Consider the following 17,500-nt stretch of genomic DNA (forward strand, 5'->3'; position numbering starts at 1 on the left):
TCTAAACCCAGCTGTTGGTACTAAACGATCAGCATGAGTCGGGGCTCCAGGTCAGAGGTCGAGGTTCTCTGCTTGTGGTCTCCTACCAGCCTGTTACACCATGAATACAAGACATGAGAGTGAAATGATTGACAGTCCTTCTCGGTTCTGACCCTGAAGCTCTGGAGGAGAGACGCTGATCCTTCAGGGTGAGAGGAACCGGTTGAGGAGGTCCACCATCAGATCAGGATCCTCCTTCCTGGAGGGGTCAAACATCTGGTCGGGCTCTCGTTGACTTCTGCTGCACGACTGTGGAGACCAAACACAGAGCTCCAACAGACTTATTAAATTCATATTCATCATGTGGCACAAACATGAAGATGATCCTCACGTTGCTGTGTGGAAGCAGCAGCTGGGTGAGTTCTTCTGCCCCCTAGTGGCAGACAAAGGATGACTCAATGGAGGGATCTTTACGATGTCCCCGTTTACTGGCTGTGAAGCTTCATCTCCGATGTCCTGGTAACATTCCTGCCCTCCAGGAGCTCTGCTGGGAACAGGAGCCATCGTTTCTTCTGGAGAAGAAGAACATCCTGCTTCATTAAAAGTGAATCCACGATAAGAAACCTGAGAACTGACATGAAGGGTTCCAACCCCTGAAGAACATCTGAGGAGCTCCAGTCTGGAAAATGGGTTCTCTCTTGAGAACCACAAGAGGTTCTGTCATCAGCACCGTTAGCTCCTTAGCGCCGTTAGCTCCTTGTGCTGCTGCACTTTGTGCTCAAAGGGTTTCGTCCTCTCGGTCGCCCCCTGCTGGCCGTCAGCGGTCTTTCACCCAGAGGGGGCGGAGCTTCAGGTGAGGTTTTACCTCATAGTTTGACCTCATTTGCATCCAGGTTACAGCGATTCCTGATCCATGAACATATTGTTGTGTTTTAATATTTTTGGGCCTTTTCTTTGTCAGGATAATCCTTCATTTCTATTAAAAACATGGAAAATGAACCTCAAGAGAATCCTGTAATAAACAAAAGCTTGTGTTACCTGACTGTCACATTAGAGGCATTACAACACATCTCGTAACTACTTTTGTTTTATTTTTGGTTATATTTTGATATTTTAACATCTATAGTGTTACGGGTCAGTTTGGATTCATGTATATTTACTGCAAGAAAAATGATAAAATGTATTTTTTCAGCAATAAAACCGTAATACAAACACAATGAAAACAAGTCATAACATATGACAACCAATCAATCAAATCTCATGTTCATAACTAACAACACAGGTCGTCACTTCAACCAGCGTTTCATCCTTTACTGAAACATTTTGTACGTTTTATTGAGTTTCCGTGAAGCAACAAACACGTTGATGTGGTTCTTTGATGCATCAAAAGCTGAAACACGAGCGGTGAAAGTGAAAGACGACAAAGTGAAAGACGACAAAGTGAAGCGTCTGTTTGACCAACAACATGTTTATTAGAGGAAAAGATGATGAGAGGTTCAGAGTGAGGACACGACGTCACCAACCACAAATATTAATACACACAGCGATGTACAGTACACCAAGAAGCAGTCAGAAGCGCCGCTGTCGGAAAGAAAACAACAACAACAACAACAACAACACCTTCCTGAAGGAGCAGGAACCAGAGGAGAAGTCACAAATTCTGATAATCAATTATCAATAATCATCCCACCTGATCTGCATTCACACACTGAGATGTGTCGTATCGCTGTCGAGCTAAAAGATCTCTCTCTCTGCAGCAAAGGACTCTGGGAGATTGAGTTTAGTGGTTTCCTTTCTTTCTGTCCTGTTGCTTTAAAGCGACCTCGACGCTGCCCGCGCTCACAGGAATGTTGAGAACACACACACACACACACACACACACACACACACACACACACACACACACACACACACACACACACACACACACACACACACACACACACACACACACACACACACACACACTTTGGTCTTCCTCTCTTCCCGTAAAGCGTTCGAGTGACAAAAATGCTCAAAAAACGCTAACTAAATTGCTAGCTTAACTGCTAGCTTCAAAACGGCATCTTGAAAAGCTCGTGAAGTTGCCTCAGTCACATCATGTAGAACATTATTTTAGGAAGGTGATGATTTAATACTTTAATCTTATTTTGATCAGTTTGTCTTGTTTCTCAACTAAAGGACTTCAACATGTTAAGTTTTTTTCTGGCTAATCTTTGGAGGCGCTAACAAAAACTACAACCCCAATGGAGACAAAGCATACACACAAACAGCCCAACACACAACTAACAGCTCACACACACACACACACACACACACACACACACACACACACACACACACACACTCAGGTAAAGTGATACCTGAACACTGGAACTTTGCATGAGACTCACTGTTAGCTAACTGTGTTGCTCATGCTAGCTTGATTCCCTCTGGTAGCGCTCGTGCTAGCTTGATTCCCTCTGGTAGCGCTCGTGCTAGCTTGATTCCCTCTGGTAGCGCTCGTGCTAGCTTGATTCCCTCTGGTAGCGCTCGTGCTAGCTTGATTCCCTCTGGTAGCGCTCGTGCTAGCTTGATTCCCTCTGGTAGCGCTCGTGCTACACATGTAAGGCACATTGTATGAAAGCATCCACCAACGTGCAGATGTTAGTACATTGAGTTTTATAGAATGTGATATAATCATGGAATTGTTTAATCTTTCTTCCTCTTTGGCAGCAACACACTTCCTCTCCTCGATGACCTCCAGGCCGTGAACCTCATATCCACAAAAAAAAAGACCTACAAAAGTGAAATACTGTAAAACAAGAACAGCATAGAATACAAACCTACAATAAAGCTACACTACAGTTTGACCCTAACCCTAGCTCCAGTGTGGGTTAATATATGAACACGGATAACTGAGACACACACAGTGCTTCACAACAAAACTAACACACAGGGCGGAGGGGAAGCACTCAGGCCGAGCAGTCTGTCCAGATGTTCAGCTCGTTAAAGCCCAACAGAAGAAGAACATGAAGCTTCAGGCTCTTTGAGCACCAACACAACGCAACAAAAGAGTCAAAAGGTCCGACGAGACGTTTTTGGTCAAAAGCATTTAAAGAGACGGATGAAACTGTGAAATCATAAATGATAGAAATCTTTTTTAAAAAAGCTTTAAAAAAATTGACGACCTTCTGCCTCCATCTTGACTGCTGGCACCACGAAACCAACCCACCTTCTGACCACAGTTCTGACCACAGTTCTGACCACAGTTCTTCTGGTTGCTTCTCTCCCTCTGGGCGCCGCTCACGCTCGTGGCGTCGTTCCCGTCCTCGCCGTCCCGTACCGGTGAGGTCCGGTGAGGTCCGGTGAGGTCCGGTGGCTCCGGCTCACTGGCTGACGTGGGGCCTTAGGGCTTGGTAGAGGCCCTCGAAGGCGGGTCGGTCGGGGATGTCGCGGCTCCAACAGCGCATCATCAGCTCAAAGAGCGAAGGGGGGCACAGAGGAGGCCCGTAGAGGAAGATCTGCTCAGGAAAGAGGCCGTTAGTGAAGAGCCAGACCACTAGACACTACTTCCTGTGATGTGCCAGCGCAGTGCGAAGTGTCGTTTCAAGGGCGGGGTCGTGTGTGTGCACAGCTTCCAACCCGCCATCGATCGCTAGCAATGTCGACATGCTACATGCTACGAACTGGTTAGCGTGTTCGTCAGTATCGAGGTCAGAGGTTCTCAAACTTTATCTGTCTCCACTTTGTAAAGTGTTCGGCCCGACGACATGGAACAACATGGTCCAACTTTTAGAGACTCCTCCATCCGTGCTTTTAATTACTTTTAATTACTTTTAATTATCAAAGAAAATGGAAATCCCTTTCTTGCTATGTTTTAGACTAAATTTTAGTTTTGAGATATTTTTTTATTGAGCAAATTTTAGTTTTGAGATTTATTTTTTTTAGAGCAAATTTTAGTTTTGAGATTATTTTTTTTTAGACCAAATTTTAGTTTTGAGATTTTTTTTTTAGACTAAATTTGAGTTTTGAGATTTTTTTTTTTTTAGAGCAAATTTTAGTTTTAAGATTTTTTTTTAGAGCAAATTTGAGTTTTGAGATTTTTTTTGAGCAAATTTTAGTTTTGAGATTATTTTTTTTTTAGAGCAAATTTTAGTTTTGAGATTTTTTTTAGACAAATTTTAGTTTTGAGATTTTTTTTTAGAGCAAATTTTAGTTTTGAGATTTTTTTTTTTAGACTAAATTTTAGTTTTGAGATTTTATTTTTTTAAGAGCAAATTTTAGTTTTGAGATTTTTTTATTGAGCAAATTTTAGTTTTGAGATTTTTTTTAGAGCAAATTTTAGTTTTGAGATTTTTTTTTTTTTAGACCAAATTTTAGTTTTGAGATTTTTTTTTTTTGAGCAAATTTTAGTTTTGAGATTATTTTTTTTGGAGCAAATTTTAGTGTCCTTGAGCAAGGCACTGAAGCCCCAGAGCTTCACCGCAGCACAAAGCTGCTTCATCACTAAGGATTTCCTCCTTAATACTTTAAAGATGGACAGCAGCGAGTGGACTGGTTCAGAGACTCTGTCAGACCCAGTCAGAGGAACCGGCTCCCAGCGGGGAAGCTTGAGAGCGCTCGCAGGAACCGGAGCTGGCGTTCCTCCAGGAACCCTCCCTGACCCGCCTCACCTGTCTGCCCTGGTTCCTGAAGAACTCGCCAGTGTTCTCGATGACCTGCTCGTCGGACAGCAGGCTGTAGGGCTGCTCCTTGCACAGCGTGAAGATCTCCCACAGCGTGACGCCGAACGCCCACACGTCGCTGGCCGTGGTGAACTTCCCCTGCAGAGGAGGCAGAACCATCACAACGCTGCACAACGCCACTTCGTTTCCGTTCAGGAAACAACTCGTGGCCTCACCAGCAGGATGCTCTCCCAGGCCATCCAGCGGATGGGCAGCACCGCGCGGCCCTGGATGCGGTAGTAGTCGCTGCTGTACAGGTTGCGGCTCATGCCGAAGTCGGCGATCTTGATGGTGAGGCGGCGGTCCAGCAGGCAGTTCCTGGTGGCCAGGTCGCGGTGCACAAAGTTCAGGGACGCCAGGTACGTCATGCCCGACGAGATCTGCACCGACATGTGGAGGAGGTCGGACAGGCTGGAGGAGGAGGAGGAGGAGGAAGAGGAGGAGGAGAGCGGCTGAGTCAGAACCAGGAGACGCATCCTGACCAATGGATTGAACCACATTTCCATGACTTTAAACCAAACTTTCATCACTTTTGACATTATTTCTATGACTTTTGATAAAATCTCCATGACTTTAAACTAAATGCCCATGAGCAAACATTGTGTGAAATGTGTGTGTAAACAGTACAAAGTGATAAAATGTAGTATTTAAACTAACAATGAGGATTCAAAGCATACAGTAAACCTTAAATGACTCAAATGAATGAGAGACAATAGTTTATTAAAAGAATAAACATTCATATAGATGCCAACTTTTGGGGATTTTCTTTTCTTCAAGGACTTTCCAGGCCTGGAAAATACTATTTTGAAAGTGGATGACTTTTCCAGGTTTTCATGACAGTAAGAACCCTGCAGAACTCATCACGACGCCCCCTGCTGTTTGCTCCCTGAACTACATGACCTGGCGACATTAGCACGTTAGCACGTTAGCACCGACCTGACTGAAGGGATGTTGTTGGCGTGCGTCAGCGTGCTCTCGATCTCGCGCTGCGACAGGAACATGTTGAGGTCTCCGTTCTCCATGTACTCCGTCACCATGCACAGCGGGTCGGACGACACGCACACGCACAGCAGCCGGATGATGTTGGGGTCGTTCAGGCGGGACATGATCTTGATCTCCTTCAGGAAGTCGTTCCTGCGGGACGGAGGAGGAGGAAGCAGGCGGGTTTAAGGCTTTCATTTGAAGGACGAGGACGAGGACGTGGACGAGAAGAGGACGTAGACGAGGACGTAGACGAGAAGAGGACGTAGACGAGGACGTAGACGAGAAGAGGACGTAGACGAGGACGTAGACGATGACGTAGACGAGAAGAGGACGTAGACGAGGACGTAAACGAGGACGTAGACGAGGAAGAAGACGAGGACGTAGACGAGGACGTAGACGAGGAGGTAGAAAAGGACGTAGACGAGACGAGGACGTAGACGAGGACATAGACGGGAAGAGGACGTAGACGAGGACGTAAACGAGGAGAGGACGTAGACGAGGACGTAGACGAGGAGGTAGACGAGGACGTAGACGAGGACGTAAACGAGAAGAGGACGTAGACGAGGACGTAGACGGGAAGAGGACGTAGACGAGGACGTAGACGAGGAGGTAGACGAGAAGAGGACGTAGACGAGGAGGTAGACGAGGACGTAGACGAGGAGGTAGACGAGGACGTAGACGAGGAGGTAGACGAGAAGAGGACGTAGACGAGGAGGTAGACGAGAAGAGGACGTAGACGAGGACGTAGACGAGGAGGTAGACGAGGACGTAGACGAGGAGGTAGACGAGAAGAGGACGTAGACGAGGACGTAGACGAGGAGGTAGACGAGGACGTAGACGAGGAGGTAGACGAGGACGTAGACGAGGACGTAGACGAGAAGAGGACGTAGACGAGGACGTAGACGAGGAGGTTGTAGACGAGGACGTAGACTTGGTCACAGGGTCACGAGGTCACGAGGTCACAAGGTCACGGGGTCACAGGGTCTCAGGGCGTACCTGGCTTGTCCGGTGGCGTCGGCCCTCAGCTGCTTGACGGCCACCAGCACTGAGGGCCCGTCCCGCTCCGGCAGCGGGGATCCCTCCCCGAGGAACTCCGGCAGTCCCTCGGCCTCGCACAGGTGCACCTGCGGGAGGGAAATACATCAGAGTGGCCCCGCCCCCCGGCTTTGGCCCCGCCCCCCGGCTTTGGCTCCGCCCCCCGGCCCCGCCCCGCCCCGCCCGCTCACCTCTCCAAACTGCCCCTCCCCCAGCTTCTCCCTGAAGATCAGCTGCTGCCGCGGGAACTCGGCGGCGGAGATGTCCTTCCTGGTGAGCGAGTCCACGGTGAGCGCCGGCACGGCGTACATGTTGCTGCCCGTCACGCCCTGCAGCCGCACCACCTCCGTCTGGGCGTAGTGCGGCGCGCTGCTGTGGAAGCACTGGTGAGGCGTGCACTGCGTCACGTCGGGCTCAGCGTAGCCGCCGCCACACGCTGAGGAGGAGGAGGATTTATTATTATTCCATAAAATACATGATATATATTCACATGGATGTGTAATGAGGAGGAACAATAAAGTTCACAAACACAGACGACCTGAAGCCACGCCCCCATCTCTTACCGCGCAGCCAGCCTGACGTCATGTGACAGGAAGTCAGCAGGAGCACGTCGTAGAGAGGGTTACCGAGAAGGAGCGCTGGAGGAGGAGGAAGAGGAGGAGGAAGAGGACGAAAACATTGAAGTCCGAGAAAAGAGGAAGAAAAAGAAAAGCAGAGCTCTGCAGAGAGCTCTGCAGAGAGCGGGTGGAGGCGGGTGGAGGCGGGTGGAGGCGGGTGGAGGCGGTGTGCAGCGCGGCCAGCGGGTGGCGCTGCAGGCGGCGGTCTACCTGAGGCCTCGGCGCTCTGCGACAGCTCCGGCAGTTTGTTCCTCAGCGCCGCCGGGTTCTGGTACTGCGGGTCCAGCAGGAAGACCCTCTCGTAGTGGGGGTCGGTGTGGGCGGGGGGTGGGGGGGCGTGGCCAGAGCGGGGCGGCACCGGGGGGGTCTGGAGGATGATGGTGTCGCTGCACGACGACAGCCGGACCGTCACGTCCTCGTCCAGGATACGCCGAGGAGCCTGGACGAGGAAGAGGAGGAAGAACACGTTCAAATTACCTTCATCTGCGTTGTCATATTCAAGTCAGGGTTCATATTTGTTGTTTCAGTTTAGTTGTTTTCTTCCTCCTCCTCCTCTTCCTCACCTTCTCCAGAACCTTGCAGACGTACTGGCACCAGAGGATGAGGAAGATGATGATGACGAGCAGCAGGATGATGGTCACCAGGCAGCCGATCAGGACGGGCGTGTTGCTGTCGTCTGGAGGCTCGCTGGCCGAGGAGTTGGCTGTGTGAGGAAGAGGAAGAGGTGAGGAAGATGAGAGGAAGATGAGAGGGAGAGAAGAGTACAAGGAGAAGAGGAAGAGGTGAGAACGAGGAGAGGAAGAGGAAGAGGAGATGAAGAGGAAGAGGAGAGGAAGAGGTGAGGGAGAGAAGAGGACAAGGAGAAGAAGAGGAAGAGGTGAGAAAGAGGAGAGGAAGAGGAGATGAAGAGGAAGAGGAGAGGAAGAGGTGAGGAAGAGGAGAGTAAGAGGCGAGGAAGAGGAGATGAAGAGGAAGAGGAGAGGAAGAGGAAGTAGCGAGGGAGAGGAAGAAGTGAGGAAGAGAGGAGGAAGAGGTGAGGAAGAGAGGAAGAGGCGATGAAGAAGAGAGGAAGAGGTGAGGTAGAGGAGAGGAAGTAGCGAGGAAGAGGAGAGGGGGAGGAAGAGAAGAGGAAGAGGTGAGGAAGAGGAGAGGAAGAGGGGAGGAAGAGGAGAGGAAAAAGGAAGAGGAGAGGGAGAAGAGATGAAGAAGAGAGGAAGAGGTGAGGGAGAGGAAGATGTGATAAGGAGGTGAGGAAGAGGTGAGGAAGACGAGATGAAGGTCAGAGGTCAAACCTGTGGCAGGAGTGGTTGTCATGGTGATCTCTTTCTTCCCGGGAGACGAGGTCGAGCCGAGAGACGACAGAGACGGGAGGACGGTGTCCTCTGAGGGACAAACAGGCTCATGAAGGACAGAGAGAGAAAGAGAGTGTGTGTGTGTGTGTGTGTGTGTGTGTGTGTGTGTTACCTGACTGGAAGGACACTTCACTGAACATCATCCACACGTCAGCGAAGGCGAAGCGGCATCGTAGGGATCGGGCGGCGCGGCGGCTCAGCGGCACGGTGACGTAGCGGGCGCTCGGGTTCCGGTCGTCCAGCACCGTGTTGAACGCCACGGGCTCCGCCTCCCAGCCGGCGAGGAGGCGGGGCTTGAACCAGCAGGAGACGGAGGAGAAGATCTTCACGCCGCGGGAGAACATGTTGTTGCTGTGGACCTGAAGCGGAACACGGCGTCAGAACAAACCTCGCGGGCGAGTCGAGAGCGCGAGGGAATATCACCAGAACCTTCATGGAGGTGAAGTTCCTCTGCCTGTCGAACACAAACTCCATCTCCACGTATCCCAGAATGCCGAGCGAGTCGTTCTTCCAGCCCAGGTAGTCGTAGCCCGGCCACACGTGGTACTGCCGCGTCAGCAGGAAGTCGTCCAGGCCGACCACGCCGTCCGTCAGCTGACCCAGACCGCCCGCCAGCCTCCTATTGGACGAGAGGGGCGCCAGTCACAGGGGGGCGGGACCACGGGAGGGAGTGTGTGTGTGTGTGTGTGTGTGCTCACCTCTTCTCGTGCGTGCCGTCGTACGTGGAGTCGTTCAGGCTGGCTATTGCGTAACCGGGCGGCAGCATTAATTGACCCTCAGGGCCACCGTAGGAGATCAGACCGTCTGCAGGAGGAGAAACGTCAAATTATTGTTTTATTTAAAAAAGAACCAAAAACACCAAAGATGACGTAAAAAATATAAGAATTTTTTTTTAAAATTATTTTTATATATATATATATATATATATATATATATATATATATATATATATATATATATATATATATATATATATATAAACAGTAAAAAATACAAAAACATATATAAACTATAAGATCAAAACAATAGGAACAATACAACTAGAGACTCCAGTGGTCGAGTCCTCTGGTCACACCTTTGTGTACCTCCTGTTGCATTGTCATGACATCATCAGTAAGCGCCACAGTGGGCGTGGCCTACCCTCCCACTGGCAGCCGTAGAGCTCCGCCCTCATGCACACGGTGGTGGACAGCCTGGAGACGGGGATCAGACGCACGTAGCGCGTCACCACGGGCGGGTGCAGGTCGTTGATGACGGAGGTGTAGGCGTTCTTGTTGCCCTCCATCACCTGGAGGCGGACAGAGGGGCGGGGGGGAGGGGGGTGGAGCCCGTCAAGTGGGCGTGTCTCTGTGTTCATGTGAAAAGCTCTTTAGCGATGACGTCATCGCTCCCTCACCGTGTGGCCCAGCCGGTTCCTCCAGGCTCTCCACTGCACGCCGTCCCGGCTGTAGTTCAGTCGGTACGCTCGGGCGAACTCGTTCCCGGAGTAAGGGGCGTAGCGGCCCTGAGTCCCCACCACCGTCAGGAAGGTCAGCCGGCCCAGGTCCACCTGAGGGCCACGCACACAGGTGAGTCAGGGCCCACCCCCCCCACCCCCCGAGTCCACTCAGTGATAACAATAATAATAACAGAAACCAACCTGCAGGTACTGACTGTCTGACGGCTCCAGCTGACCCTCAGGACACCAGGCGCCATCGCCCTCCTCCCTGTTCAGCCTGTAACACACACGCATACACACACACACACACACACACACACACACGCACACACACACTGAGTCACGGACGTACAGGTGGTCTTTTGAGGAAGTATTCCTTGGACCAATCACAGCGCTGACCTGGCGTACTGGGGCCCCGTGGTCTCGTACCATTGGCTGGAAGCTGTGATGTCATCGTCTGTGATCCGCCCATCCTCCATGCCCAGAGCATAGCGGCAGTGGGCTGCGAACACACGACCGCAGGCATGGAACAGGCGCTCCGTAAAGAGTGTGTGTGTGTGTGTGTGTGTGTGTGTGTGTGTGTGTACCGGGGTCGATCTGTCCGGAGGCTGCTGAGGCTTGAAGGATCAGCAGCAAGAAGAGGTGCATGATGGTCCGCCGGTCACACCAACACACATGCTACATCTCTGAGGGACAGACAGAGAGGATTATGGGTAAAACCACAACGATGCACAACAACAATGAACGTAAAAACTATTGTTATGGAACAAAAGAAACAACTCATATTACAGAACCTATTCATAGTTATTAATATACAGACCTTTGTCATTTGTTTTCACAAAGGAACCACACACACACACACACACACACACACACACGGCTGGTGACATTCTTTGGGGCGGGTGCAGTTTAAATATCACTCCACAATGAGAAGAAAAGAGGTTTTGAGTTGAATATTTTAAAAAACAAAGCTTTATTTCAAGAAAACAGCTCAACACTGTCCAATAACAACTATCGACAAACTGTAACTTTGGGCATGAGGTTGAGAGCAGAACGGTTTTAGAAACATTGGGTCGCGTTTCAGAGGTTTACAGAATAAAAGAGGAGCCCAGGCGCTGACATGGAAGCGGCTGAGAGCAGAACAGATTTTACACTGGGTGTTAACAGAGTGGGCCCCTGCTAGCATCCACACTTAGGACAAATATAAATAAATTAGGACCAAAAAAAAAAAATGTTTTTTCTCCGTTGACTTGAAAAAAGGCAACGAAAAAAACCCGTTTCATTCCAGGAGAGAAATGAGAAGTTAACTACTGACTACAATTGTCAAAATTACAGTTACACACTCTAAAAAAACAAAAGTTGAGTCAACTTAAAAAAGTGAGGCAACCAGCTGCAAAGCCTTTTGAGTTCACTCAAAGTGCTATCTTAAGTTTGTCAAACGTAACATTACTAGTCAGACCTACTCATGTATTTAAGTTACCACTACTTGATTTGATAGTCACATCTACTCATGTACTTAAGTTCAGAACACTTAAAATATTAAGTTGGAGAAACTTGAAATTGTGTGTTCTTGTAGATTGAAAACATAAATCAACATAACTTTAAATTTATTGTTGAGAAAACTTACTTCAAACTTAAAGTGTCGTTACTAAATTTCACTGCCCATTAGTTGAGTACACTCAATTCTTTGCAACGCTGCCTTCATTTAAATTAATTAAACATGTACACCATTTTCTTTGGAAAAGTCAACAGTTAAACAAAACAAACTTCTTCAAACACAAAATGTTTATTAACAACAAGTAAACATTTGTTTGCATAACTATACAAATTCCAGGTGTCAACACTTGAACATAGACCTAAAATCCAAATGGCTGCAAAAAAATAAAAAATGCAATCCAAAATCAAGGCCTTGATACAAGCTTTGGGACATTGTATATGATGGAACATATAAAACACAGAAGGACAATGGCATTCCCTTGAAACTGGTCTGATTGAGGATGGTTTTGGTGCAGGTTGCAGTTTTATTCAGGAACATTTTTTTTATTTTGTTGTAACAATAGACTGTCTAGTCAGGCCCATTGGTGGGAGGTATAAAATGGCTTAAAAACCTATCCTATCCATGCATCATCTATGCATCTATCCATCCAGTTACTGTTTAAAACTGCAATAGCTTAACAAGAACTGTTAAGATGCAAAAAACAACAATTTACTACAAGTTATGCTTTCTTAACATACACAGTACCAATGCTGATTCCAATATCAGTTTATCATTATGGGCACTGTACACTATCAGCAGTGGGACATAGTTATATTGTTTTTACAATAAATGGACATAAAACATGTATTGTCTGTAACAAGACAACTGCAACCTGAACTCTTACCCCCCTCAAAATCCAGCCAAGACCAGAGGCGGGGTTTACATATGGCAGGCTACTTGAGCAAACTGTTTTTTAAGGACCGAACCCGGGCAGAGCACTGGGTACCAAGGTTCATGAACAACTTTGAATCACTTCGAAGGTGTACCTCATGTCCTTCGGATACTCCAGGTTGAGAGCATAGATGAGTCCAAACAAAAGGGCAAATGCAGTTGGGATGTCGCATATATCATCCATGACAATCTGTTTCTCAGTAATCAGGGCGATGCTTAGTGTTGTTAGACTTGAGCGGACCGTCCCAACGTCATCTTCAGCAAGTAGTCCCAGTTCAACTTCTTTCACATAAGATTCCTTCGGGTCTGTATTCTACACAAAAACAAGAATACAGAGACAATAATAAATATTCACCGCCTCTTAAGTTTTCATCTTTTTCTCCTTCTCATTCTGTAACAATACAATTTAAAAGCCAAAATACATTTTCATGCAGATTTTGAAAACTAAAATATAAAACTTTCATACAAGAGTCACCTCCTACACATTAGTATTATAGTATTTAAATCGTCATAGTCTGTTGAATTAAATAAATTGATCAAAAGACAGGGAAACATTTGCTCTCATGGTACAGGCTCCCTTTAATTTAATAAGTGACAAAAACCTAAACTGGAACAAATCTGCCATAAAACAATGGACATTACTATTCCAAATCTGCCAGATTCTCACCCTAAAGAGTATTAGCGGCAAAGGGTGCTGATGTAAAGGTTTTTGTTTTATTTTCTCAAAAAGATTAGCTCAACAAAAGTGTACTTCAACTTTGAAAATGTACTGACAGAATAACTTTGTAATTTAAATACTGACAAAATGTGTATATGCATCATTCTCAAAACCCATGACCAATTTGGGCTTGGAATTATAAATGTTTCCAGTAAATTTGAAGGAGAATTGCTTTTACAAAATGCATGTGATGCAGGCATTACACTCACTTGTAACCTTGATGCTACAGTAACATTGCCAGTATTGGCGATATTACATAAAATTAAAAACTATAAAAGTTACACTTATTAAAATATTTAGATGGATTAACAAAGTAACAGTGAAGTAGAAATGAGGGTTTGATGAAAGTTTGCATTAGTGTGTTCTTGCTCAATGTGCAACCTTAATGACAAATTGGTCTTACCAGACATGTCTTTAGCAAGCCGTCCGGCTTCTCCTTCACAATGAAAGGTAGACCTCGCAGAGCTGTACACTTTGTGGGCAAGGACATCTGTCATCTGAAAAATACAAATTGAAGATTAAAAATTTGACATAATACAAAATAAATTTGGAGAATGACACAAAAAATTAAACTTGGACAACACAATATCACTAAATCCACTTGTTATTTGCAGAGTTGCACTTTTAGAAACATACAAAACAGTTTGCATATAAAAGAAACAATGATGCAACTTTAACTTCAATTTAATGTCAACCACAAAGTGTGCAGGCTTTGTCACTGCAGTGTCTCAAGAGAGAAACGTCCATTCATGGAGCTCCACGCTGCAGCAATACATTTACTGCTTTAAAAGTGATAGCTGATAGCTTAAAATAGTGACAGCTTAACGCAGCAAATCTCATTGTGAAAAGCACGCAACGTATTTTTCGCTGCTCTCTCTGTCCACTGGGTGTTCACCTGTGTGCCCGCCCGTGTCTGTGTGCATGGCGTTACAGAGAAGAGTTGTAACGCGACCATGTAGACAGGTCGGTTGATAAAAACAAATATATTTTTGACGAAGCTCAAAATGTGTTCTATTTTTAGAACATGCCTCGCGGGCGACTCGCGTGGTCCCTGCGGGCGAACAGGTGCCAACGGCGCTACCGTCCAGGTCCTGGTCGCTATCTAGTGCCCCTGAATGCTACGCGCGGGTAACTAAAGAGTGAACTAGAGCCTCTAGTCTGGAGGCAGTCCCGACGCCACCAACGCTAAAGAACTGCGAAGCACTGCAGCAACATGTTAGCTAACCTAGCTAACACGAGCGGGTCGTTATCGTAAAATTACACAAGACGTTATGAACACGTGAAAAGTAGGCTGGTGTCTGTCACGTTATAAACTTCGTAATGTTAACTTTGGCATTAAAAATCAACAGGTTATCTGACTAGCTCGTTAGCTAACGCACTGAACATACACAGTCTTACCTGGTTAAGTGGTGCGGGAGGTAGACGGCATTCTGCAGAAACACTTGAGCTGCCGTTGACCGGCGCGAAATTGCTCTCTTATGCGGAAGTGCGCATGCGCAGTGGTAGACGGATATTTGAATCTCTTCTTCTTCTTCTTCTTCTTCTTCTTCTTCTTCTTCTTCTTCTTCTTCTTCTTCTTCTTCTTCTTCTTCTTCTTCTTCTTCTTCTTCTTCTTCTTCTTCTTCTTCTTCTTCTTCTTCTTCTGCTTCTTTTACAGCAGTTGGCGGTTTTTTCTTCTCTCTCTCTCTTTATTGAACATGTATTGTCAACAGACATTCAGCAGTTTAAGATTAAGATGTAAAAAGTAGATGTCAATCAAATCAAATGAGATCTGAAAAACTATCGAAATATAATAAAGAAACAATGGTATTATCAAATCAATGTATCTTAAACAGGGGCTAAAGAAAATATTTTAATATTTATTTCATTATTTAAAATATAATATTAAAGTAGTATATATATATATATATATATATATATATATATATATATATATATATATATATATATATATATATATATATATTTATGTGTGTTTGTGTGTTTACTGACACATGCACAGTGGTCTTAGTTACCTCAGTAGATGCCCAACTCACTATACTAAGTTTTCTCAACTTAACATTTTCAGTGGATTCCACTCCTCATTAATAAAATTGACATTTTCAGTTAGTTCAACTTTTTTCACCGCTATTTGTTGACTCAACTTAAAAAAATGTGTTAGGACAACAAATTTGAAGTTGGGCTTTTTAGAGTGCAGCCTAAATATAATTGTTTCTAATATTTTACACACAAAGTACATTGTTGTCCTTCCATTGACCATTTTTAAGAACTGAGTAAAATGCAAAGTCCACACATATTAAATGAATTATTTACTTTAAAGTAACCATCAACAGGCTTACAGGTGGTTGACAATGCTAAGCTATCTGTTGGTAAACAACAAGAGCACTTGAATATAAAACAGTGTTTGCAATGTTAAATTAAAAGAATACGTGACTTGAAACAAGATTGGACTATTATGTGACTTGTACTTGTTTTGTTGTTTACATTGAAATGAAGGTATTGTAAAACCAAAGTGATGCTTAGATCTTTGTTTTTTTGTCCCGAATTTTTTTTATTTTTTTTTTGGTCCTAATTTTTTTTTTTTGGTCTTAATTTTTTTGTGTGTGTGGGCTTCCATAGGTACATAATGCGCCCTAGCGCCCTCTATTGACACATTGCCACTGACACACACACACACACACGCACACACACACACTCACTCACAAACACACACACTCACACACACACACACTCACACACTCTCACACACACACACACACACACAGATAAATATTCTGTCAAACATCAAGTCACTGGAGAAAACAGCTGAGAGAGAGAGAGAGAGAGAGAGAGAGAGAGAGAGAGAGAGAGAGAGAGAGAGAGAGAGAGAGAGAGAGAGATGAGTGAGGCTGAGGAAAGAAAACCTAAAGAAAGGAGGAGAGGAAGGAAAGAACAATGGACGGAAGGAGGAAGCAGACGTACAGAACTCAGAGTTTATCTCGAGCTGGAAAAGGACCTTAATTAAAGGGCCAGCGCGCCTCTGGTGACCCGCGTGTGGCTCGATAGCTAGTTAGCTACTTAGCTGGCTAGCTCTCTCTCTCTGCAAATAGCATGGTGGCTATTAGCTGGCTAGCTAACTCGCCACCATGCGTTCATGCTAGTTGCAGAACAAGACCTTCTGGATGAGCTAATGCTAATGAATAATGCTAATTGCTGGAGCCAGTGGAGGTTCTTTGGTGACAGAATACAGTGTAAACTCTTATGAACTCTCAGGGATGAGGGTGAAGCTGTGATGTGTGTGTGTGTGTGACAGAGGTCCAATGCATGTATTCTGATGGTGGGGGGGGGGGGGGGGAAGAGAGAGAGAGAGAGAGAGAGAGAGAGAGAGAGAGAGAGAGAGAGAGAGAGAGAGAGCTTTATGTAATGTGTTGGCTGCAGTTCAGATTCCTGCCCTGTTGCTCATCTCTGAAGCTGATCACATGACCAGAGAGAGAGAGAGAGAGAGAGAGAGAGAGAGAGAGAGAGAGAGAGAGAGGGAGAGAGACCGTAAAAGTGATCAAGTGGGAGACAAAGGAAAAAGGAAAAGTCTTTTCTCAGTTTCAGTTTCAGAAGACGAGTTCCTGAAGATGGACACAGAGAATCTGCTTCTACAACAAATCATTTCCCTCGTCTGCTGCAGCTCAGCAATAGTTTGAGCTTTCTGCAACCGGACTGAACGTCATCGTCACGCAGAGAAAAAGCTGTTTTCTTCTCGAACGAGGTCGACTTCGTCAGAGCGATGTAATGAAACGGCACCAGCCAATCACGTCGCGCAGAACGGACCTTCACAACGTCCACTGTCGTGCAAAATAAACCTGCACTGTGCCTTTAAATAAAACTGCACTGTCCCTTTAAATACGATCATCATCCATCAAAAGGTTGTTTTCTCTCACAGGATGTTGTGCATTTGTTAAATCAGACTCTCCACCACAATGGAGGCTCATGGGAGGATATGTATGATGATATATACACACACACACACACACACACACACACCGGCCTTACGCTTAGCAGTTAGCTGTACATGCTAACCAAACAGTCCACTAAGAGTCTTGTTGTCATGTTGGTGTGATTGACAGCTGGAGAGCTTCTGGTCACGCTTCACTTCCTGTAGTAAAAAACAACACGTGAACATATTGTACTTTCCTTTGTCTTCTCCTTCTTTATTCCCGTCTCCCTTCCTCCCTCCTTATCCCTCGTCCCGCCCTCTATTCTCCTTTCCCTC

General features: G+C 46.0%; 1 protein-coding gene across 4 annotated transcripts in view; it reads right to left on the reverse strand.

The window, feature by feature from the left end:
- Positions 1 to 217: 217 nt before the first annotated feature.
- ddr2l (discoidin domain receptor family, member 2, like) overlaps positions 218 to 17,500 on the reverse strand; it is a 20,424-nt gene continuing 3,141 nt past the window's right edge. The window contains exons 1-21 of one of the 4 annotated variants that reach the window (XR_011080180.1): positions 13,661 to 13,803; positions 12,635 to 12,852; positions 10,699 to 10,797; positions 10,511 to 10,613; positions 10,313 to 10,388; positions 10,070 to 10,222; positions 9,814 to 9,961; positions 9,372 to 9,477; positions 9,103 to 9,292; positions 8,786 to 9,032; positions 8,614 to 8,703; positions 7,885 to 8,024; positions 7,532 to 7,760; positions 6,896 to 7,140; positions 6,666 to 6,793; positions 5,622 to 5,819; positions 4,862 to 5,096; positions 4,635 to 4,784; positions 3,194 to 3,482; positions 371 to 551; positions 218 to 288 (exon numbers count right to left, since the gene is read on the reverse strand). Coding sequence is in view for 3 of the 4 variants with exons in the window: in XM_068604289.1 (XP_068460390.1) it covers positions 3,348 to 3,482; positions 4,635 to 4,784; positions 4,862 to 5,096; positions 5,622 to 5,819; positions 6,666 to 6,793; positions 6,896 to 7,140; positions 7,532 to 7,760; positions 7,885 to 8,024; positions 8,614 to 8,703; positions 8,786 to 9,032; positions 9,103 to 9,292; positions 9,372 to 9,477; positions 9,814 to 9,961; positions 10,070 to 10,222; positions 10,313 to 10,388; positions 10,511 to 10,613; positions 10,699 to 10,759 (2,634 nt within the window). In the remaining variant the exon portion in view is untranslated. Of the gene's footprint in view, positions 289 to 370; positions 552 to 1,438; positions 3,483 to 4,634; positions 4,785 to 4,861; positions 5,097 to 5,621; positions 5,820 to 6,665; positions 6,794 to 6,895; positions 7,141 to 7,531; positions 7,761 to 7,884; positions 8,025 to 8,613; positions 8,704 to 8,785; positions 9,033 to 9,102; positions 9,293 to 9,371; positions 9,478 to 9,813; positions 9,962 to 10,069; positions 10,223 to 10,312; positions 10,389 to 10,510; positions 10,614 to 10,698; positions 10,798 to 12,634; positions 12,853 to 13,660; positions 13,804 to 14,655; positions 14,727 to 17,500 lie in introns of those variants that run through there. The other 3 variants (XM_068604289.1, XM_068604288.1, XM_068604290.1) reach the window with 3 other exon arrangements.

This window comes from Clinocottus analis, unplaced genomic scaffold (assembly GCF_023055335.1).
Source record: "Clinocottus analis isolate CAN_PGR_092001 unplaced genomic scaffold, fCliAna1.0.p SCAF_67, whole genome shotgun sequence".
Taxonomy (NCBI): Eukaryota; Metazoa; Chordata; class Actinopteri; order Perciformes; family Cottidae; genus Clinocottus; species Clinocottus analis.